This window comes from Planococcus citri, chromosome 5, assembly GCF_950023065.1.
Source record: "Planococcus citri chromosome 5, ihPlaCitr1.1, whole genome shotgun sequence".
Taxonomy (NCBI): Eukaryota; Metazoa; Arthropoda; class Insecta; order Hemiptera; family Pseudococcidae; genus Planococcus; species Planococcus citri.
The window spans coordinates 35,591,661-35,610,833 of NC_088681.1; the positions used below are offsets into that span (position 1 = coordinate 35,591,661).

A 19,173-nucleotide genomic window follows, 5' to 3' on the forward strand; every position below is an offset into this window, starting at 1 on the left:
ATTTTTGGCGCATTTCATTCTTTGTTTCTCAAAAATTCAAATGTGTCTCATTCGCATCGCTAATCTCCATTAAAAAAAAAAAATGAAAAAGCAATGAGCATTTTAAAAATAGCAATTCAAACCTAAATTTTGAATAATAATTGATCATTAAACGAATAATTCTGGAAACAGGATTATATAAATTTAATTTTTAAAGATCACAAAGTAGGTAAATTGTTTTCCATTTTCATTGGGTAAAAAGTGGAAATTCCAACTTTCAAAAACCTGTCGGAGACTACAGAACTGCTCAAAACGATTCCAAATCCGTTTCCAATAAGTTTAGGGGATCGAAAATAAAATACATGTCACATTTTGGTTCTCTGACTCTGAGTCAGTTGGAGGAAATTCCAATTTTTCTGCACTTTTGACCTAAACTTGATTTTTAAAAATTCATCAAAAAATAAAAAATGCACTTGAGTACAGGAATTTCAGGCTGGTGATATGATTTTGCATGCTTTTTCAGTCTTTCGATTCAACTGTGTCATTATTGTTTTGGAATGCTTCGCAATCACACTACCTACCTACTAAGTGACTAATCAGAACAGCTCTACTACTACTAATCCATTATTAATTAGTAATAATTTTACTAATTTTACTAATCGATTTTAGATTTCAAAAATGGGGGATGAATTGATCAATTGAAGTCATAGACCTTTATTTTTCAAGACCTTTTACTGAGTAAAAATCTACGGAGTACGGACCAAATAAATATTTTTGATTTGAGATTGAGAAAGTTTTTCTTTTTAGTTTTTTCACAATTCGATAAGGAAGCTAGCGCTCCTAGCAGATAAGTGGATAACATAAAATTTACAGTAGAGCCATAATAAAAAAAAAAAATAGGTTGGCAGCACTTTTTTCAATTTTTTATCATTGGTGTTGTTTTTGTTTAGAAAATTTTGTGTTTTTGAAAAACAGATTAAAATATTTTTAACGAATTCAACTATTTTGTACTTTTGTACTATTTATTATTCTGTAAATATCACGAATGTGAGCATTAAACCATAAGCGTTATAATTTAGTATAATACTTGTTCATTGCTCTCTCAATTAACATTCACCAATAGGTTGTATTATGTGCATTTAAATGGAAGTTAACAAAATTTATGTGAGTAAAAACCATATCAATTTCAAACCCTTATGTTCATTCATAATTTTAAATCATTTCGTTTTTACAGGCAATAATCAGAGCCTTTTTAAAAGGCGCCGTCGATAGTGTCAAAGGAACGGTATCTCTTTTCTATTTAGATGGAAAAATAAGCGAGAAAGTAGCAGCGTCTGAGCGAATCAAACGAACAGATTCTGCACGAAAAAAGAAATCTCTACCTTCGTCTAATGTCAAGTGAGTCACTATAGTTTGAGTGTAAGTCATTACGAATCCTCTTATATTAATTTTGTATTTTTTTTTTCCACAGAAACCCGAAAATATTGAAGAGAATCATACAGTGTTGTGGTCTAAATGGCGGAGTGTTTTGGTTAAGTTTAATTCTATTCGAATACGTGCTATTACCATGTCTAAACTATTTATTAGTTTCATTGCTGGGTCAATCTACAGTAGCCAGTACTGTGTGGTCTTGGACGACACCTGTGCTGTATTGGATATTTAGCACGTTATGGGTTATGCCTTTATTTCTACTGAGTAAAATCGTCAACACGTTATGGTTTCAGGTATACGTCGTCATCTGCATAAATTACCTCTTCGAAATAATTATAATTTACTTCAATCTAAACGTACGTCTAATTTTTTACAGGACATAGCTGATTCGGCGTTTTGGTGTACTCAAGGACGGTCACATTATTTTTCTAGTTGCAGTAAATTTATCGCCGATTCGTTGTTCAGTTTGGTGATTCAAACTTTATTTTTGTTACAAGTAAATAAACATCTATCGCTTGACTAACCACCAAAAAAGGAATTATTTTTACTCATTGCATCGATTTGTTTATAGGCTATGTTCGTGAGTTTATTTCCAATCGCTCATCTCGGAGAAATACTCAGTATTGTGCACATGTGTATGCTATATTCGTTATACGCTTTCGAATATAAATGGTGTAAATTAGGATGGGAACTACACCAACGATTGCTCTTCATCGAAGCAAACTGGCCATATTTTGTCGGTTTTGGGTTACCATTATCTGTGCTTACAGCTCTTCCTCAATCATACATCGTTAGGTAAATATCACGATTTAAAAGTTGAACAATTTTTACAACACCTGCGAATATGTTTTTTTCACTTATACGGTTTAATTGTGTTCAGCGCTTGTGTATTTTCGATACTGTTCCCATTATTTATAATAAGCGCAAATGAAGCTAAACCGGTGACTAAAGTTTGGTAAGTTCTTGTTCTACGTATTACCTCATTCCTACGGGAAAATATCCGACTGACTGGTTTTTCTTTTTTCCAGTGATGTTCAGTTGCAATTATTCTCTTTTGTGATAACCTTATCGAATGGTATTTTCAATAAAACAGTCAAGAAGTCGACGACGCTCGCTGGTACACCTCTGAAAAAAATCAAATAAGCTTCGATTAAAACGCAGTCTGATTCATACTTTCATTTTGATATTTTTAAGCGGTGTTTTTGTGTTCCGTAATGCTTTTATTTAAAAAAAAAATCATAATTTAACGAATAACATTTTACGTTTTTTGCGCAAAACGTAATTTTTATGGGTATTTTTCATATTTATAATTGTATTTAACTCGAACGCCAGCAGCTATTTTATACTGAATTAATTGTTGAATATTGCTCATAAGGTACTTAATAAATTTTACGAGTTTTGTTATCAAATTTGCATCATGTTTTTTGAGTTTGAAGATGTCGTGTTGTGATAATTGAACATGTAAAACATGATAACTTACATGAGATGAGATATTACACAGCATGTCAACAATTCTAAATTTAATTCTTCACAACTTTGGTTATTTTGAATTCCTCTTCAAGAAGTTCGGTTTTCCTATTATATATAAAAAAAAAAAAAAAAAAAAAAAAAAAAAATAGGCACAAGTTCAAAAAGTGTCTCTTTGCCAGACTCCGAATTCAAATTTCAGCTACCTGATTCGAAAACGTTGAAAAAATTTGATTCTTGATTCGAGTTAGAATGACTTCGAGTGGAGACTCAAAGAAAAAAAGTACATACTTTTACAATTTAATTCCATTATTTTAGAAGTTCCGAGTTTTACACAATTCCATTTTATCGTAACGTAAACTAGATTCGTGGCAAAAAACCATTTGACAATTTCAGCAAAAAGCCGGACTTTTTGGGAATAATTGGCAAAAAATTGATGCTTTTTGACATTTTCTGGCAAAATACCTAAGCTAGGTTTTTGGATGATCAAGTACCTATAAGAAAATAGAATAAAAAGCAAAAAGGTGACAATTTTAGCAAAAATTAGCAACTACCTATTTTTGGGAATTATTGGTAAAGAAATTATTTAAGTATTTATCGCAACTTTTTTTTTGATTTTTTCGTAATTTTTTGAAATTTTAAGCAAAAAAGTGAGTTTTTTCATGCGCTGAAAAACTAAACTTTTTGACAATCGAGCCTAATTTTTGAGCAATTTTTGAAAAAAAGTAAAACTTTTTGAAATTTTTTACAAAAAAACCGAAAATTTTTGTCAATTTTTTGGGCAAAAATAAGGACTGACAATTTTATGCAAAAAGCACAAATTTTTGGAAATCTGGCAGGAAAATGGCACTGGCACTTTTGCTATTTTTTGTTGAATAAGGGAGACTTGCATTACCATTGGTGCGAGATTAGGGTATTGCTGGAAAAATCTTTCTGGGAACTTGGGCAAAATTACATTTTCCTTCTAAAAAAATGATCATTTTGAAGATCGTTTTTTTTAAATTTGCGATTTTGGTCATATGTGAACGGTATTTTCGAATTTGTCTTTGTTTGGAAAAAATTGACCAACATTACGTAGGTACGTGATTTTTGTGAAATTCGATGTACTTACTCTATGAGTGCATACAAACATTCCAACGAGAAAGTTTATCTAATCCTGAGACACGTACGACACCAGATAATTATGTGGATGCCATCGGAAGAATGACATTTTGTTATCCAATTTTCTGTTTTATGGAAATTTTACGTACCTAACTGACGTGAGAGTGAGAAGTTTCATTTTTGTTGTAAAACTACACATTTAACGCTCTCTTCAACGTCTAAGGATAACTTTCAATATGATTTAGCGCGCTCTGCCAATTTTAATGTCTGATGCATGGTTACAAAAGTTAACTTGAGGTTGTGCTGCTAAGCTTGCTACCAAGTATGCAGTCAAAGGCACCGCGTGATGTATTTTTTAATTTTGGGTAAATTTTTCTTATCGATATTCGTTTGAAATAGGTAGGTAGGTAGGTAGGTAGGTAGTAGGTACCTCTACTTTGCAAACCAACTTAACGATATGGCGATATCTGATAGAAAGGTTTTATTTTTTGTTATCACATAATCATATAATTATGAAAAAGTAGCACGTTGAAAAGTTCAACGTTCGGATAGAAAAGTAACGCGATAAAAGCATTTACGAGATCAATTGTTATAAAAGAAAATAATATAAAAGGTAATTTCAATTCGTAAATAGTTCAACTTGGTTTCCATGCATCCTGCCGGGTCATTAGTAGGTACACCACATTTCAGGGTGAAATTAAATACAGCACGTGATGTACTTATTTAAAAAACACTATACGTTTTGTTATTCGCTCAAGCCATGTTGCATCCCTTTTTAGAGCATAAAGATTAATAAATTACACATTGATTCGTTTTCGTACATGCTACGTGTATGTGTATAAGTCGAAAATGCATCAAAATGAAATGAATGGCGAACAAGACGTCGCTTTGTTTGCTGATGTTGGTATTCGCGTATTTGGTGCTATTTCTACGAGTACATATAATCTGTCAATGTCTGTGCACGACTGTGTTGCTGCAGAACAATAAGGAAGTATAGTGACAAAGCTCGTTTTAAAATTACGATCATCGATAACATAGACAAATGTTAGCGAGAAATCGCTAAGTAATCGTACTGCGAGAATAGTTGACGATTGATTGTGTGCCACCAGAAGAGGGTTCGCAATATGAGTAACATTTGAGGTGAGATGCAATACAGAAAAAAGTGCAACTAAAAAGATGAACTAAAGCTGCTAGAGGGGTAACACCCTATGCATTAGGTAAGTAGTAGGTGAGTAAACCTGTGACATTATCTCATCGCCGAATATTTATAGTGATTTTTCAAAAATATAAATGGGAAATTCCTCGTATAGTTTTGCCAAACAAATTTTAAGAACAAGTTCCGAATTTTCATTGAGACATCAATCATACATTTTCATCGCTTTTATTTTATTTAAAAAAAAAAAAAAAAAAAAAAAAAAAAGTGTCTTCTAGTTACAAAATTGACAGTTCGAACATTAAAAACTCAAAATAAGCTTCCACCATTGGCAGACAGCTCAATATTTTTTAATCACTGATTGTCGCTATTTCAATAAAATTGAAGCAACTTGAAGATTCTTCTATTCATCTTTACTCAAAAAAAAAAAACAAAAAAACAAACAAAAAATATTTTTAAAGAAATCTAAAAACGATAGAACGATAGAAAAGCAAAACTGAAAACTTGAACATTTAATATTTCGTTGAATAGGTAGCTTTGAAAAGAGATTTCGCGTTTTGCAAAACAAAACCAAGACAAGTTTTTATTCATTTTTGCCCTCAACTTTCCGCCCTCCTGTTTACAGTACATCGCCCCATTCTGCACTACAATCGTTTTTAGTCTCCCTAGCTGCTGGGTTTATATTTCAGCCCTAAGAAAGATTGTTTTCCTCGAATATTTTCTAGAACTGCAAAATTAGATTATTTAAAGTTGATTTGTGAAAAATGTGAAAAAGACAATATGCATGAATATTTATATCCACTATCCAGTGACGAATAAAAATTCTGTGATGATGGAAAATAAGGTGTTTCAAGAATGAATAATTCTAATTGTGAAATAACTTTTTTGCGGTGTTACTAACAACAATACAGAAAATATACAGGAGAAAGGGGGGAGGGACTTGAAAATGAATTATAAATGAAAGAAATGGAGTTTTCATATCGATGGATTTTTTTAATGATGTTTATTTCAAGCTTTAATTGAAAATCTAGGAAAATTTCCGTTTGAAGATGCATAATTTAAATAGAGAAAATTTTATCATTGGTGCAGGTTACGTATCTACTTACCTAAGTATATTTGTTGAGAATCATTACATAAATTTCAAATGTAAGGTAAGAGGTACCTACTTATTTGCTTTAGGTAAACTGAAAAACTATCGTTTACAAACTATAACCTTTGTATGTAGAAAAGTTAAATGAAAGTAACAGAAAAGAACTATAATTGAACGTTCTCGAAGTGTATCTAATTTTATTTTTTCCGATATAATAAATATTTCATATAAAGTGCACGGAATTTTTTTTTTAGCACAAATTCTTATACTCGTTAAATAATAGGTAGGTACCTATAATCTGCGACTAAGACTTCCATAATCTGTACCATTTTACGAAATTAATTCATCTCTCGGAAGAAAATTTTCTACACTCGAAAGAATAGAGCAAATAAAGCGAAATTCTATACAGGAAAATCGAAACGGGCAAACACGAAGCACTTTAACCAATTGCGCTACGCTGGCGGCCGACGAAAGAATAATTAAAATCGACCCGCCCTTAAAAAGCAATTTTAAACCAGATAATGCAAAAATTTACAATGAGTAGCTTAACAAACTTTAAATTCTTTATAGTAAAGATTTTCGATTTAATTTTCACGTTGCGCTATGCTAAGAAATCTGTTCGCCGTAGCTCGAGAACAAAGCCAGAGTGTCACGCCAGCGAGAGTTTTTCTTCGGTTTATTCTTTATTGTTTTCGCAGCGAAAACTTTTCTATGAAGTCGCTGTGGTACTCAAATAAACATCGTAGAGGGTTTTTTCACCTCGAATTATAATAATTTAATTCACCGATGCTGTTGTGTGGCTTATGGTATTAATCCTTTCAAGGTAGGTAAGCGAGAGTAGAAATAGTTCGATATAGGGTTGCCTCATCGTCGTAGATTTTGCAAGTCTGTTGGAGCTAATTACCCACAATATGATCCCCTTACGATGCAGTTAACCAAACGATTTTTATAAATATAGGTATTAGGTACCCACATTGGTAATTGGTTATAATTCATAAGGTGACTATAAACAAAATGAAACAATAGGTAGGTACCTAACTAATAAAAATAGCTTTTAAAAAAGTTTACCAACATAGAAGGTTTTTGAAATCGGAGGAAGGAATGTGCGAGTTTTTTTTGTGAAAAACTCGTACTAACCATAAAAAATGACATTTTTATAGTTTAATAACGGCTTGCCTTTGCTTTGCATAAAGTTACCCCTTTTCTTTTTATTTTTTTCCATCCAAGTTGTAATAAAATTACTTTGCTTCGCAAAATTTACCGTTGAATAATGTTTAATTATGTGAATGTGGTTATGAATACAAATTTCGAATCACCAACATGCAGCTGTGCTCAGGCACGAACCTTGGCGAAATGATGTGTCGTTGGAAGGAGAGGACTGAAATTTTCCCAAGATTTTCTCGACTCTTCACCCAAAATTTCCCCCTCTCCTGGATGTTTCCAGCCAATTAGCCAGATACGGTTCGAACAAATTTTGTAGAGGGGGAATTGGGAAGCAAAAATGTTGAATAATTTATTGATCACTGAAATCAAAATAAAAAATTCTCGCCTTTTTTCTTTCATCTACCAACTTTTTTTTATTTTGCGTCTGGTCTGTTAAAATGAAATTTAGGGAACATCAATTTTGAGAAACTTTCGATTTTGCCAGAGCGAAGTGAGGGCGTAAGCTTTAGAAAACTCACAATTTGTGAAGTACCTACAAAAAATTATACAGTGGGGGGGGGGGGCAAAAGGATTAATTGCACCCCCTACCGATCCTCCGGGACAACTTTTTTCTTAAAAGGAAGAGTCCTAAGGAACATATCTAGCTCTTGTCCTCAAAAAAACATGGTCCTATACTTACACGTTTTCGATTTTTAGTGAATTTTTGAAAATCAAATTTAGGCTAAAAATGAAGGGGAAAATCAAAATCTTACCAAATTGACCTAGAAAGCTGAAATTTGGAATATACCCTATTTTCGACCTGCTAAATCTATTGGAAACTGTTTCAGACCGTTTAGAGTAGGTAGTTCTGGAGCCTCCAGCAGATTTTTGAAACTTGAAATTCCCACAAAATTTCATCAAATGGAGCTCGAAAGACGAAATTCATTCTACAAACTAGTTTCAATACGCTACGAAGTCGACTGCAGGTGGATTTCAAGTTGTTTTGGAGTCTCCGGCAAATTTTTGAAAATTTCTGGAGCCTCTAGTAGATTTTTGAAATTTTAAATTTTCACAAAATATCATCAAATGGAAATGAAAAGTGGAAATTTACTCTGCATTCCAATTTTATTAGCACTCTCTGAAGACGACTTCAAGTGAGTTCAAGGCATTTTAGAGCCTCCAGCGACTTCTTGAAAATTCCTGGAGTCTCCAGCAGATTTTTGAAACTTGAAATTTCAACAAAGTTTCATCACAATTCTCCATTTTTTCAGCTCAAGTTGGCACTTTCTGGCAGTTTTATGATTGGAATGCATTGCATTTTTTTTTTTTTGTTGAAAATTTGAAATAAAATGACATAACTTTGGACGTGAGAAGTCAATTTTTCTACTCGCTCGAATTTTGATCACAGAAAGGAGAAGAGAAATTAACTGACCCAAGTGTAGGAAGGGCGAAAGCTTTTGAAAATTTATAATTCAAGAAGAGTAAGTATAAAACCCATGGTTTTTGATAAAATTCTTTGATTTTCCCAGCTTACCCAACTTCTTCCCAACTTTACGCAAATTTCTCAACCTTTTCCAATCACCCAATTTTATTCAAAAATTCTCAACTGTTTGCCGACATTTTTCTGTCTGAACCCCCTCTTCGGCAAGCCACTGTGCTCAGCTGACTAGTTTTTGCAGTTTAGGGAAAGGAGAAACATATTTTACGAAAAATGAGGTTCTTTTTTTCAATCCCACCTATTATTGTTACGATCGAAATCGATTTGTTTTGAATTTATTGACTTTTTCAAAATAAAATGGAGCACAGAAATTATAGATACACTTACGAGAGGATCTTTGCAACCTGTCAACTCTGATTGAGCTAGAATTTGGCTCACTGAAAGAACAAGTCACCCAGAACTCAAAACCAAATTTTCAACTACCCGAGTTTATTTTTCGATTAAAAATTCTTTTGAAAAAAAAACAGGCTCCTGCAAATACACCATTATCTGCACTTACGAGATCAAATTTGGGCCTCCAAGTGTACTTGTAATTTAAATGTAAATAGAAATTATGAAAAACCCTATTCGTACTAACCTATCTATTTCAAGAGATAATAAAAACTCGACTATTTATGTTCAATAACGAGTCGTTCAAACCATCCTTGAAAAAGTCTGAAAATATCTTGAAAAATACATATTTTCAACCAGAAAAATTACGATAAAAGAAAAATTCACTTTAAAGTAGAGCGCGGCCTCAATTGCCTCGGAGTCGGAAGATGAGAAAAAAAACATTTTTCCATCAGTAATAATGAAGAAATGTGAACGCCTAACCTTATGATCACAATGGCGGCAGCATCCATCGGGGAAAGAACTCTCTTAAGAAGGCAATAATGATAGCGATTTTGGTCGTATCGGTTTTTCAGCAAAGAGAAACGTTAAAATGACGAATCTTACGCCATATTAACGATATAAGGGCGGAAATTAAAGATGGCTTGATAAGAAAGATTGTATGGAAGTAACCTCTTGTACAGATGCGCGGCCTTTTCTCTATGCACAACTTATATTATCTACATAACGTGCTCTGTTTGTCAAGCCATTGCCGAGCAAGCAACGAAACCGTTTCTCCGTAATGGTGTTGATAAAAGATTCTCTCGGTAAGCGTTTTCACGCTTCGTTAATGAGCATTTTGACTACCTTAACTCGATTATTTATATTTAAAGCTGCGCCAAATGTGATGTTTAAAATATCGAGAATATATGATGAGCTATGTTCGTGTAATCTTGTTGTTTGGATACCCACCTACAACACTTATTTTCCTTTCTTGTTGCATGAAACCAAAGAAAATATTACGTGTTTTTGACAATATACCTTACCATATCTTTGGCTTCGATTGCAGGCCCCTCTCGAAGGTATTTTTTGTTGCATCTAACGCAAGTCTCGATGATAAATGGGAACCTCATCTTGAGGACTGTACAATCCTCCACAAAGTTACTCTGCTTATAGGTATTTTTTACATGTACAAAAGGGGAGCCATCGCTTCGCTTCATCATGTACATACTTGCTCATTATATTTGCACGCGTATTTTTATTTGAAAAAATATTTCAATGTTTACCCGAGTTATTTAGGTACCCCTTACTGACATTGAGAGTTGAGGGTTCACTCTATATACACGCAGCATAAACTTATTTAATGTCGAGTTACCCAGACATATGATAAATCTACCAACACTAGAGTGTGGATTTTGAATTTTAAATTTTCAAAATCATTTTTTCGCTCGTCAGTATTAACCTGGGAGATGTAGGTACGTAGTTTATATTGCATATTGCATATTGCATGTGTACATGTAGTATGTCTGTAAGGAGATGAAGGGATGCATCACCGTAATTGGCTGCAATAGGGTGGAAGCTTATTATATGAAGTGCTGTATCTGCAGAGGGTACCGTGATATCAATAATAGTTGTTCGGTTTACGGCAGTTTGCCACTTGAAATGATTTTTATTCAGAATGGAAATATCGCCGACAATCAGATCGGCGATGATTGATGATAAAAGGACCAAATAATTCTCATTCAATTGCAATTCGTACGTTTCAAGAAACTACCCCTTCTTTTGAACTCTTCCAACACATCTGGTTGATAAATTTCAAAATATACCTATCGTTCGTATTAGGTGATACAAAGAGTCTCTTTGAGTCTTTTTTTTTTTTTTTTTTTTGATTGATTTGCACTGCATTACGAGTAAATACCTACATTACCTAATGTTTTATTTTTCATCTGCGAGGAAAGAGACTTTACCAAATGCAAACTCGTACGTATACCTAAATGGGCGAGGTTTGACTCGAAATCCATTTTCCACACAAAGTACCTACATAATATTGTATCTTACGATACTTAATATGTATGTTACCGAACTCTGTTTTTTCCCAGAGATTAGTATACAAATTTATTGATCATGTAATTAATTCAAAGCTTGCAGTGAATTTTCCAGAAATAATAATTAAACGATCATAACCACATAAATTACCAGAAAATTACCAATATTTAACCAAAAATTACCATCAACTTACCTACTAGTAATTTACTTGAAAATTTACCAGACATTGACTCAAAAATTACTAGAAACTCACTCGAAAATTACCTGAAATTTACTCAAAAATTACCAACAATTTACCCGAAGATTACCAGTGATTCACCCAAAAATTACCAGTGATTTACCCGAAAATTACCAGTGATTTATCCGAAAATTACAAGTGATTTTACCCGAAAATTACCAGTGATTTACCCGAAAATTACCAGTGATTTACCCGAAAATTACCAGTGATTTATCCGAAAATTATTAGTAATTCACCCGAAAATTACCAGTAATTTACTCGAAAATTACCAGTAATTTACTCGAAAATTACCAGTAATTTACTCGAAAATTACCAGTAATTTACTCGAAAATTACCAGTAATTTACTCGAAAATTACCAGTAATTTACCCGAAAATTACCAGTATTTTACCCAAAAATTTCCAGTTATTTACACAAATACATACCTATTTTGGAACTCAAACGTGGTAACAATTTTTTGGTTATTGTCAGTTTCAAAAAAACTGAGAAAAATGGCCAGAAATTTATGAAGTTGTTTCAATTTTTTTAAATAAGCAGTAATTACCAAAAAAGTGGCATAACTGTGTCCCAAAATATTTCCTCAGTGTCAGGAATGATATAGGGTACAATGGTACGTATCTTTCAATATTTTGGCCTAATTGAAACATGTTCAAAATACGAATTTGTCTAAAAATGAGCAATTTGCAAATTTTTAACCGCTCAGTAGAATCCTAAAAGTGGTATTGGATTTTAAAGGCAATGGCACAGATCGATACAGAATTTCAAATACTTTTATTTGTGACTGGACTATTTTTTCCAAAACAGGTTGGGTAAGAACTTGAGCGAAAAAAACGACGATTTTTTTCGAAAGTGTCCTCTCTTTGAGGGTCTGTATCTCCGCTCCAAAGACACCTTGGGGGCTAAATTTTTTGTGGCTAATTTTCAAATCAAAATAAAAGTCTACGCTGAATTTGGTCAAAATCCGCTGACTTTTTTTTTTAAAATCCGAGACTGACGTGAGGGTTGGAGTAGTTCCCTCATGAGTTTTAAACTTGTATTCCTCATTAAAATTATAATCTTTGAATAGTCTCAAAAAAATGTTGCATGAATTTCATGAAAAATAAATAAAAAGTCGTCATATTATTTAATAACAGAATCTCTTGAAACAGCATCCCCAATAACAATAAGAAAAATAACCCAAAAATTTTTCCAAACAAGCCCTAGAACAAGATTTTTTCTCACCAGTCATCCAAGTATACGGAACACGCGGACCAGAAAACTTTGCCGCGTGGTTTTTTCCCCTCGACTCGAATAAAATACAATGTCGGAATATTAAAAAGGTGTCTCTGGTGCGCCAGCAAATTCGTAATTAAAACTTAGTATACACATTAGTTTTCACCTAGTCATAATAATGCGAGAAACCTCTTCCGTGTTTATATATAATCAAAATCAAGACCTCGGGTTGTTTTCTTAACCAGAGTGAAAAAGCCCTTCGCATTTCATGTGCCGCTTGTAAACCGAACAGCGGCGCTTTTTGTCCCGTCCGCGTTTACCTCATCTCGTCCGAACTTATTAATAATTTTCCATACTAAACTGATGAAAATTGTACACAGCTGCATCGAAATTACCCACCCTTCTGTTCCGATCCTCTCGCTCGTCCATTTTACCACCCCTCTTAACCGCACTTCTACTTGGCTACGAGGCAGATTTTGAATTATCCTTGGTCTCTAGCTCTGCTGACGCGGCGCGGCGCAGCGGCGGCGTACCTATACATACACGTTTTCCCTGCAGACTTTATCCTAATTTACTTGCAATACACACAAACCAATTTCTATGTACAAAAGTCTGACCGACTGGTTAATTTCGCCACTTTGCCAACTTTCACTCAACACAGACGCAGACGTGTCGTTTGAATAGATTTCCCATAACTTATACGAGTATATGTACGTTCTGTGTGCCACACTTTCAGAAGTCCACGACGCAATAATCTAATGTTTTTCCACGACGATGTCGCCGATTGAAATAATCATCGTGGTTTGCGAATTGAAAACTTTTGACGAAGTTTACTCGTCGCTTTCCAATAACTCTTTGGAAGAATTTTCTTCTAGGGTACTTCGTAATAAGAATACATACACAGCTCGTGATGACGTGACGTGACGATCTCCGGTATGATTGACGACAACGACGATACACAGTTCTGGGTTGTATTTCACACAGTCGCAGTCCTGATACGTAGGTACCTACCTTCTTATCTGAAAAAAGCATCTCTCGTATATTCGGTGTAAATAACCCCACACAAAAGATGTGAAGTTATTTTTTTCTTGATATTAGAACGAGTCGACGTTTCTTACACGATGAATAACTCACATTTTTCATATTGTCGCATAAATGAACGTCGTTTCATTATCAAAGTGCTATTGCTATATTTCGAGAAATTATTTTCTCTCTTTTTTCAAATATCACACATCATTTTCAACTTACCAGTTATTTCTTCGTTGCATAGAAATGCAAAGTAGATATACGTTGAGAAGATGGGATTGGTGTATGTCTTCGAGAAGTCAACGTGAACATACATTTTTTAAATGTGTGTTATAGTGTGTACTTTTTAGTACCTACTTATACTTATGTTGGTGTTGTTAAGTATCTTGTACAACGTGTCTTAAAAAAATGAAATGACGTAATCGAGATTTGGTATTTTAATTCCTTATTTATCAACATTCGTTTGTAGTTTTTGGCACTTTCTTTCTTCTGGGGGAAATTATTGTTTCAAGAAATTGGCTGATTGCTGATTGGAAGAAAGTTTTTGCTAATTGCTTAGACCCACTGATATCATCGATGAGCACCAAGTGTTCCTAAATGCTGTTCTTGAAGACTTCAAACGTTCAAATTTTTCATTTTTTGTGTTTCTATAGGTATTTCATTTCATTTTATTAGATTAAGTAAGTTCAATTTAAATTAGACACTTTAATTCAATTCAAAACTATTTCAATCTAATGTAATATTAATTCAATTTCATATTTGATTTCGCTTCAATTTTTTTCATTTTTAATGAATTTAATTTAAATTCATTTACTTTATTTTAACTTTAGGAAGGTAATTCATTTTAGTTCAAATAATTTAATAAATTGAAAATTGGGAGTATAATTGAAGCATACGTTTCCAAAACGCACTAAGTCCATTTTTTTGATTTTGAGATAAACACAAAAAACTGTGTCAGACTAGTACATCGCGTGGTTTCACATTCTAAAAATCTTAAAAATGGACTTAGTGCGTTTTGGAAACGTATGCTTCAATTTCATATCTCAATTGAAATTCGTTCAATTTAAATTAAATTAAATGCAACCAAATTAATTAAATTTAATTTGTTTTGATTGATTCAATTCAACTTCAGCACTTTAAATTATTTAAATTTAAATTGAGGAAATTTACCTATTTAATGCAGCCTGATTTCAAATAATTTGATTTGATTTAAAATTATTGAATTTGATTTATTATGTGATTTAGGTAGGTACCTTATATTCAGTTCAATTTAATTTATATTACTTCATTTCATCTTAATTCAAATCAATCTGATTTAATTCAATTAAAATAATTTTGATTCAATTTTTAAAAATTTCAACCTTTTTTTTTCTTTATTTTTACCATGATTATGGACTTTGAGGAAGGGAGGCAAGTTCAGAGGAATCGAATCGAAAGAAATGAAATGACTTAATATTCCAATTCGTTGCTGCCTAGTCCCTATAGTTAAGTAAAAATACATATGCCACTTCACTCTTACCTAGTAATTTTATGCATATTATGTACATTAAAAAAAAAAATCGTGATCACAATTGAGAACCCTTAGAACCCTCATATGTCTTGAGACCTCATTTTGAAAACCGGTTTGATGAACAAAAGTTGAGATTATTTTCTCAAATTCTTGATAAATAGCTTTCAACACTGGTACACTCATCACAGAAAATTGAACTTTCATCTCAACAGTTAAATTCGAGCTTTTAAAAAATGCGTTGAATTTACGAGATCTTTCTCCAATTTCCTGAACTAAGATAAAACGTACCAGAGAACACTTGAAAAACATTGAGCGAAATCAGGGGCACCAAACTTGATTTTTAAATGCGTATGTATTTACGGCAAACTGGTTAGGCAACTTATTTCACATTATTTTTTTGTTAGACAATTTTCCCAAGAGGAGAGGTAGGAGGAAGATGCTCTCTTTCTCCAATATTTTGATACAGAGATTTCCTTGTTAGTAAGATAGGTACCCTAATAATTTTTGTTCCAATTCTCCAAGGGTGTGAGGGAGGGGAAGTGAATCCTCCAGTTGCAATTTTTGAAAATTTTGTTTTGTTTTTTTATGGAGAGCTACGAGAAGGTCTGAATGCAGTCCAATGATTGAGAAGATATTCCTTCAGCTTGTTAGTACTCGAATTTATGCGTTTTCTTTGATGTTTGGTCACAATTTGGTATCCATTCAATAACAGTAGAGTTTTGCAACGGAAATTCGTTTAAAAACTCGGGGAAGTGTGTTTGTTTGTGTTCTGTACCTAAACATTGTTTTTTTTCCTGGTATAATCAAATTTTTATTCATATAGATGAAATTATTTATTTTGTGTTCCGCGTATGGGAGTCATTTTGATGCATTTTTTTTCGTCATTGTGTAATTGCGATTCCGAAACGAATTTTTTTTACGCTGTGAAATATGACCGAAGACCGACGACACAGCGGTGATTTAAACAGGGTGATAATTTGTCAAGTAAAGGCATACGTTTTATTACGTCAAGATCCAACGAGTCGTAAAATATATTCGCGTGCAAAAAAATTAACGTCGAAAAATTCTACACGATTTATGTTTACTAACGAGAATAGTGTACCTACTTACAACTCAATTGTTCCATTTCCAAAGGAGATATTGGTAGGTACTTACTCTAAACATGGACTGCTTTCAAAAAAAAAAAAAAAGAGCCATCCGTAAAATTGATAAAAAATGATAACTACGACCACCTCATCTTCAAATATTTTACCATCATGTAAAAAATCCATCCTATTTCATTTCCTATCTACCCGTACACATTTCTCTTTCAGGATACGGAAAATTCCTCATGCAAATGGTAAATGACGATTCGCGCTCTAATCAAACTTTTCTGCCACGAATTTGCTCGGAAAATAAGCAGATGGGATAGGATACGATGATGGTGCCCGCAGAGTATGTTTTCTCGTCTCGCGTATAATTTGATTTGAATGCAACCAACAAACGGTTTTATTATTACTGCGAATGGCGACGAATGCAGTGTGTTGTGTAGATAACAATATACCTGTATGTATCTTGCATAGGTAAGGGTATTTGTATGTGGATGCTGTTGGCTAGGTATTTATACTATTTATGTTGTATACTCGTGTTGTTTATTAATCGAGTGTGTATAGGTACAAATAATACAAACGTCAAACGCAGTCACTAATGCTAAAGCTGCCGAGTTTGCATCAGCATCGAGGATGCTGTGTCTTACCTACTTATTACTGGCTTGTTTTGTTATTCCATTCACGATCGTATTAGTAGGTAAATAGGCGAGTGTTAGGGTCTCGTCTTGGTAGACAATTGTTGCGAAAGAAAGACACCAAGCCAAGTGAATTTTCAACGGGTGTTTGTTTACTAGTTCGTTAAGATGAGCCAAGCTTCTTCGTATACTATAGTTATAGCATAAACTTGCTTCGATTGTTTATTGGTGAGCTAATTTTGCACCCAAGTGGAATTCGAAATGTAACCAGAGGTTCAGTACATCGACTTCCTGGCAGTCTAAGTCATGGATCTAATCTTTCATTATTGAATAAAACTTTTAATGAAAAATCAAGGTGTTGTTTTGAAATTTGTTTAACACTCTTTCATGATAAGTACATAAATGTGTCTAAAAAAGTCCTCCAATTTAAGCTATAGGCTAATGGTTTTTTTTAGGTCGAGTACAAAAAACTAGATTTAAAAAATTACAATGTTATGTACTTATGTATATGCAATGCAACTTATCTGGCTAACATTTTCATCTGAGTGAAACTCCTGTCTAGCCATGGTGACCACGCTACCTAGGTATGCATTCTACATACCTACAAGGTAATTTAAAATTTACTAGGTAGGTACCTACATATTTATATGGATAATCCTTTTTATTATCAAGTCTCTTTATTAAGTACACAGTTAAACGATCGAGATTGAAATTAATTTTTTTTAAATATGTACACATATATAAGACCTTCTAGAGGAAAAAAAACGAACAATTTATTTGCAAAGATGGATATTGGATAACACCCTTTAGCATTTTATAATAATTTGTATGCATCGTCATGAATCGACCCTGTTATCTCGTGCCTTCACACATGCCTCTTTTCGGTCGAGGAAAACGATGTGACAACAAAATCGTACAGCGTCTGTTAATACAATATAACAACTGTATAACCCCATATTGTAGATAATATATAGGCTGTTAATCCACTTAAAATAGTATCAAGAGGGTACCTCTTACATACTTTTATACACTTCAAGCATCAGAACATTTTTTCAATGTATAAGTAAATGGTCAAATGGCCACCCAGTGGCGACATTTACCCATCTAGTACCGTATATAGTCAGTTTGATCGCGTAAATATACTGCGTAAATATCCATTTCACTCAATTCCATTTTGAAAATTTATTACCTCCTTACATGTTGATAATTTCCAAAAAAATTCTCGTAAATAAAATTTTTCTAGAATGATTAGGCTAATAAAATTAGTGACACGAGCGCAAAAAATTTCCTGATGAAATCTCCATTTGTGCCTACCTACTCTTCGATTTTACTTTAGAAGGCTTCAAATGACATATCGAGCTGTCTAATGTAAGAACCCACAAAGTCAGCGAATTTGAGTAGGTGCGATATTTCAAATCACAATTTTTTTGACCGAATGTTGAATTTTGAAGAAGGTCATTGTAGAATTTGTCTTTGCCAAAAGGCCACTGTCAGGTCGGAAATAAATTTTTATGAATTTATTACCCCTATAGTTAAACCTTCATACTTTTAAAATTTTTTAAAACAATTTTTAAATGAATCTATTCTGTCTTAGCAAGACTTTAGAATTTTTCGTTCCAAAAATTCAACTTTTTGGTGAAATCAAATCCGATCATTTCAATTAGTTCTGAGCAAAAAAAAAACAAAAAAAACAGAGTAAATGTCGCATCTAATCCAATTTATGACACTTAATTTATGCTCTGGAGAATCAATTGACCTTGAATACGACACAAGTATTCTTTTATCCTGTCCCACCATCTTCTATAAAACATTTTACTGCAGGTCAACTTGACAATTTTAATTCCGCCGTTAATATTGCTAAATTTTGTGCAAAATTTGAAAAAATGAAATTTTTGTAACGTTTGAGCCTGTAAATTTGGGCGCAAAGTTGAAAATATGGAAAATAAGTGAGATATTCTGTTCAGTGTGAAATTCTAATGCTTTTTGACACCTTGTTTGCAAATAAGAGAAATCGTTCTACCTTTAGTAAATAGGTAAATAGTCCTGTAAGACGACCTCTATGGTTTTAGTTCTCTTCAACCAACGAGTTGAAAGAGAAACGTGAGATAAACCAGTCATCTAACGACTTCCTATCTGTGTTCCAAGAAGAGATAGGCTTGTACCTATTCTCTTATTTGCATAAATCAAGATCAGAAGATCTATTTGCATAACTCTGTTCCTGTGTTTGAAATCCATTTGTTCCTGTGAT

At 33.1% G+C, this 19,173-nt stretch overlaps 1 protein-coding gene across 1 annotated transcript; it reads left to right on the plus strand.

Annotated features, from left to right (window-relative positions):
• Positions 1 to 930: 930 nt before the first annotated feature.
• LOC135847614 (etoposide-induced protein 2.4 homolog) lies at positions 931 to 3,028 on the plus strand. Its single transcript, XM_065367233.1, has 7 exons — positions 931 to 1,143; positions 1,214 to 1,377; positions 1,451 to 1,703; positions 1,787 to 1,906; positions 1,982 to 2,205; positions 2,291 to 2,365; positions 2,439 to 3,028. Exons 1-7 carry the CDS (start codon positions 1,123 to 1,125, stop codon positions 2,551 to 2,553), a joined length of 972 nt encoding a protein of 323 aa, XP_065223305.1. The 5' UTR covers positions 931 to 1,122; the 3' UTR covers positions 2,554 to 3,028.
• Positions 3,029 to 19,173: the final 16,145 nt, after the last annotated feature.

Bases quoted from the DNA above. Each gene is read 5' to 3' on its own strand.
- LOC135847614 (XM_065367233.1), top strand. From the start codon at position 1,123: ATGGAAGTTAACAAAATTTAT. The intron at 1,704-1,786 runs GTATACGTCGTC...AATTTTTTACAG, and splicing joins TCAACACGTTATGGTTTCAG to GACATAGCTGATTCGGCGTT. The intron at 2,366-2,438 runs GTAAGTTCTTGT...TCTTTTTTCCAG, and splicing joins AAACCGGTGACTAAAGTTTG to TGATGTTCAGTTGCAATTAT.